Source organism: Vigna umbellata, chromosome 3 (genome assembly GCF_029865625.1).
Source record: "Vigna umbellata cultivar VRB3 chromosome 3, Vumbellata_1.0, whole genome shotgun sequence".
Lineage (NCBI taxonomy): Eukaryota > Viridiplantae > Streptophyta > Magnoliopsida > Fabales > Fabaceae > Vigna > Vigna umbellata.
This window is the reverse complement of record NC_142167.1, coordinates 36,880,472-36,885,762: the sequence shown is the minus strand read 5'-3', so window position 1 is coordinate 36,885,762 and position 5,291 is coordinate 36,880,472. Positions and strand designations below refer to the sequence as shown.

The 5,291-nt window shown below is 34.7% G+C and overlaps 1 protein-coding gene across 3 annotated transcripts; it reads left to right on the top strand.

The window, feature by feature from the left end:
* The first annotated feature begins 2,496 nt into the window (after positions 1 to 2,496).
* On the top strand, positions 2,497 to 4,991 carry LOC124820681 (uncharacterized). 3 transcript variants are annotated; one of them, XM_047292425.2, is made up of 2 exons: positions 2,497 to 2,646; positions 3,272 to 4,991. In XM_047292425.2, exon 2 carries the CDS (start codon positions 3,489 to 3,491, stop codon positions 4,671 to 4,673), a length of 1,185 nt encoding a protein of 394 aa, XP_047148381.2. In that variant the 5' UTR covers positions 2,497 to 2,646; positions 3,272 to 3,488; the 3' UTR covers positions 4,674 to 4,991. The 3 variants fall into 3 exon arrangements, with proteins under 3 accessions (XP_047148381.2, XP_047148380.2, XP_047148382.2); XM_047292424.2 differs by having other exon boundaries at positions 3,251 to 4,991; XM_047292426.2 differs by having other exon boundaries at positions 2,503 to 2,646; positions 3,219 to 4,991.
* The last annotated feature ends 300 nt before the right edge of the window (positions 4,992 to 5,291 follow it).

Below are 5,291 nucleotides of genomic sequence, written 5' to 3'. Positions count from 1 at the left end.
AAGTAGAAATCGAACAAGAATATGAAAGTAACATCAACGATTTATTCAAAATAAAAAACTAACACTACAGGCATACCAGGAACCACATAGGAAGCTCACTTATGTCACTCTCGTGAATTCCTCCGTGAAATCCAGTAACAAAATCCCTACTCTACAAAAGCGAGTAAAACCCTAATCTAAAGAATGGAGAAGTGTAGCGAAAAGTTGTATGTGTATCTTTACATGGTGAAAGCCATTTATATAAGGTCGAATAAAGAATGAAAGAAAAAGAAAAGAAAAGGGGAACCTAGACGACTCATCAATCTTCTCTTCGATGCTTCCTCTTCTCAATCGGACGACCCTCTTCATCTTTCTTTCCAAGCCCTCCAATCAACTTCAATCTCTTTTTCACCGGTCAGGTCCAGTCAAGGTCAGTTAGGGTCGTGAGCTTTGCTCTTCTTCCTCTCTTCTCTCACGAACCCTAGAGGAGGGTTGTTTTCTGCCAAATGACTTGCTCGAGTGTTTTACAATTGAGAATGAGGGTACAAAGGCAGTTGCTGCCAAGACTCCAATACATTGTGTTTCACTTAAGATGTGGCCCAATTGTAATAGCAGCAGCGGCCAAACCCAAAGCTTCCAAATGAGATGCACAGTCATGACCCTTTCAAAAAGAAAAACAACAGCCCAAAAAAATTCAATCAGCAATCAAAGAAAAACTTTTCAGAAATTAAGGAAAATAAAAGCCTATCTAAACAAAAATAAAGAAAAGAATTCTTATAAAAAAAATACTAATTTTCTATTTATGAACAAACACTAAAAAAAATACTCCTAAAAACCTAATTTTAACTACAATTATGCAAAACTAAAGAATTTAAAGAAAAACCTAAAACTAATCTAATTCTACAAAATTAAAGACAAAAATACACTATCCTAGACTCCTAAGCACAGAAAAATATGCAAAATTGGAGAGTTATCATTAGCTCTCTTATTTTATAGCGGTCAACGCCTTCTAGAGCTGCTCAACGCTATACCAGATGACAACAACCCCTAAACTTGATTTAGATGCACTATAAACACATTCAAAAGACCAAATTGGTATCTTTAGCATTGTATTTGATTAGTAAACATGTTGATAACTTAGTTTGGATACAAATTTGATCAATTAAATATGAATTCAATGCATTTACACCAAATCAAGCATCCAAACACTCATGTGACAGTTATTGCTCTATAAAAACCATATTTGTTCTGCAAAATAAAAGGCCAACTAAGTCCTAAAAGGCCCAAAAACAGTTTCTAAAGCTGTTGAATTTCCCCAAAACAATTACTGTAGAATTTGACCTGTCAAAACCCCATTTTTTGCCAAAAAAAACTCATCATTCTTTTAACTTATTCCCAATCAAAGTTCTAGAACAATTCATTAATTGAGAATAACCAATCTACATTCTCAAATTCATTAAGAAACAACTTTCACATCAACAAACCAACTACACATGAGCATTCATAAGTTTTCAGTTCTATATACCACTTTTACAAGCAACTCAACATACCAAATTTCATAATTCAATTAAATTTTACTAATCAACCACCATCTCATCATACAAACATTAAATATAACATGTTTATCAATCAAAATCAAATAAACTAGTTTTCTTTACCTGGTTTATGCTAGATGGTTCTAAGAACTCTATAATTCCTCCTGTGACTACAAGAACTCTATTTGCTCCTACAATTCATAATAATTTGATCAAAACATACCCTTAGTACCATCGATCAACATAGAGTCTTAGAGAAGACTCAGACCCTAAAAGAGTGGAGAAAACACCTACTTGCAAAGTCACCTAATTTCAAGGAAAAAAACATAAATCAACTTACTATTTAGTTGAAATCAATCGGCTATAAACGAAGATCTCGCCTCAAGGATCCTTCAGGCAGTCTCTGACATTCAGATAGATGAGTAGGGAGTTAAAATTTCTATAAATAAGATAGAGAATTAGAATTTTTATAAGAAAGACGATGAGTTTTAAAGAAAGGAGTTTTAGAGAATAAGTGTGTGTTTTTTTTCTCCAATTTATTATAGGAAAGTTGTATTTTGTTTTAAAACTAATTTATAAAATATGTAATCTTTAGTAAATGATATGGAAAATGTTTTGCATATAAAAAAAGAAGTTTCATTTGATATAATCTTCACAATGAAGATATTTCATATGAAATTTTATAACATAGAGAGAGAAAATATTTTATAATTTAATTTAAAAATAAAATAAATTTTTTATAATAGTTTAAAAGAATATATTTAACTATTTTATTGCTAATTGATGCATAGTAATTTTAATAATGGAGAAGTTAACTGAATCTTTGTAAATAAATAAATGAATTATATAATTAAAACTATTGTGAAACTTTTTATTACCCGTGAAAAAAAAACCGATTCAAATAAATAAATAATATGATTAAAAACATTTAATTTACAGTTTACAAAAGTAATGTTTAAAAGGGGTTTCCAAATAAGAAAAATCAAAAGGGTTCATCTTGTTGGTCCATTCGTGCCGTTAGTGGAGAAAAAGAGCGTCTCCGTGACTTACACAGCTCAGAACTTCAGTATCGTTATCCGTCACAATTCAACATTCTTGCCCAAAACCAACTTCAGATTTTTCTTTTCGCTGGGTACTATTTCTTTACGCTTTCTTTGTCGTTTTTAACGTTATCTGATTTAAGTTTGGACTCTTTCGTTGAATGAGGAGTTTTTGTGTGCACCATCTGTTTGATCATTTGCCCAAGGGAGTTAGACGCTGGAATATGTGCTTTTGGTTTATGTTTTACATGGACCTTATTGTTTGGGCTTTGACTAGGCTGGCGGGGTTCCAATTTTATGAGCTGAGTTGTCGATAGCAGCTTTGGAATTGGTGGAGGGTTTGTTTAGTTTGTTTTTGGAGGGTTTAAAAGGAGCGGTTGTAGTCAGAAGCTGGGTAGTGTCTATTCACTTTATGGTGGATAAAACTTAGATACAGTTCCTTAAGTACTTTTGGTTTTTGTTTTCCATTTGAAATTGTTTTATCTCAGTAATCTGTGTTCACTTTTTGTGCAATCCTTTATTGCATGAATTTACAAGATGAAACTACAATTTTGACAGGAAAACATCACCCAAAAGACCTAAACAACTGCTTATAATATTTTTCATTTTACGTTTTGATGGTGGTTTGTTGGTAATGTGTTTTCGTGCTTATATTGCTGTTTAGAGAATGAATGGAGTTGGATTTTAATGCTGTAGAGGTTGCTGGATGAATTGCAGAAGGAGAGCACTGAAGATACTGAGTGTGTTTGTTGCCACTGCATCTTGCCTGTGTTGGATTCCTGTTTACATCAACGGGTTATTGTTGCTGTCGTTGTGATTCCTAGTAACTCACCGTATCAAAGGATATGGAACTGCTTTCATCCAGTGCATCTTTGGTTTTGTGATATTTGTGTACTTTTCTCAAAATTTGATTATTATTTTCCCTCAAACAATAATGGAAGCAACAAAGGTTCTTTCACACTCCAAAATTGCCCCCTTTGGTTTCTCTATTGTGAGCAACAAAGTGTCTCTGAGACCTTTCAGCAAACATTTTCGTGTCGATGTACTTGCTAACCGACCCAAGAGCATTAGTTTTCAATTGAATTGTACCCATGGAAACCCTTTTTCCTCTGTGCCTAAATCAGCAAGAAAAAGGGCTGATTTGTTGCCTCCTCTCAGTTGCTCGATTTCTAGCAATGCCAGCACTGAATCTGAAAATCCAGTCCTAGAGTTCTTCGGAAGTCTATCATTTGATTCAATAAAAGCTACTCTTCTGCACTTGACTCCAATTAAAGTTGTGAAGTGGTCTGGGTTATTGTGCATCATAATTGCAGCCACAAAATGGACAATGAATATGCTTTTCAGTCCCTTCTTTTGGATGTATTTTAGCTGGACTTGGTTGTTCTGGCCATGGTGGGTGGCCATAGCGCTTGCAGTTTATGGGTTATATTGTTTTCGGAGACATCTGCTTGGTGAGGCAAACATATTTGAGCAACTGGCAATTGTTACATCTGTTTTTACATGGCTCACTCTTGTTCCTCCTGGTCACTTCAATGGCTACCTTGAAGGCTGGCCTTTTGTTTTCTTTTTTGTGTATCATTATTTCTTTTTCTTCAATGTTAGCATTAGAAAGCGGTTATATGGAGATTTTTATGCTCGGCCTCATGACCCAAAATGGGACATTAATGTGTCAACCATGTCTCGCCTACTGTTCAGTGCAGGGGTCATGGTTGGCCATTGGCTTGCAGCATTTGAAGGGCCGGAGCTTCACCTCATTCCCGGTGGGTGGAGCAATCTTGGAATCTGGGCTTTAATCATCACAACCTTACTAATGCAATATAATGCAACGTTGTATCTTGCCAAGTATTCAGAAAATGTGGTGGAGCCAAGTGCCGTGGTGCAATTTGGACCTTATCGTTGGGTTCGTCATCCGATATATTCATCAACAATGCTTTTGTTTGTAACATACTGCATTGCGCTACGAGCACCTCTTAGTCTTCTATTTATTGTAGCAGTATGCTTGTTGTATTATAAGCAGAAGGCAGAGATGGAAGAGGCTTTGATGGTTGAGACTTTTGGCCAGAGTTACACAGACTATGCAAGCAAAGTAAAGTTCAAGCTTATACCCTTGATTTATTAGTTGATCTCCCGAAGTTTAGTCAGTCATCAAAATCTGATTATAGTGGCAGGTTTAGGCAAAAGAGTGTCAATTCTCAAAATCCAAGTGTATTTTGTCTCCTCTTTTCTTTTTTATCTTGGTGTTTTTAACTTGCCTTAGGTTTCCATTGATGTTCTGTTCAGCACGTTGCAAACTTTGGCTGTATATTTGTCTATCTTGAGCTATTTGCCTTGATTGGTGCTAAACTATACATTGCCTATTTTTAGAAGCTAAGGTTTCGACCATACAGCTCCTTTCTGCCTCCGGTTTTTACTTGAAATGAAAGGATTTTCTCGTGGATTTTGCTGTTGTACGCAGACTTAACAATCAATCATGTTTTCCTGTTATAATATGAGCAGTGATGAAAGTCTCATTTAAATATTTGAATACTTGGCATGCAGATATGGGGGGTTTCCAGTACAGGTGTTAGCACATTACCTTCCTCTAACCTGTGTTAGTTAATTTTGTTGAGTTTTTGTTTTAAAGATTAGTTATGATGTAATTTGAGAATGATTTCAGGTTATATGGAGTTATCTTAGTCTATAGCCTAATCTCTTGTATTCTTTAAAAAATTAAACATTTTTTCTGACAATTCTGTAT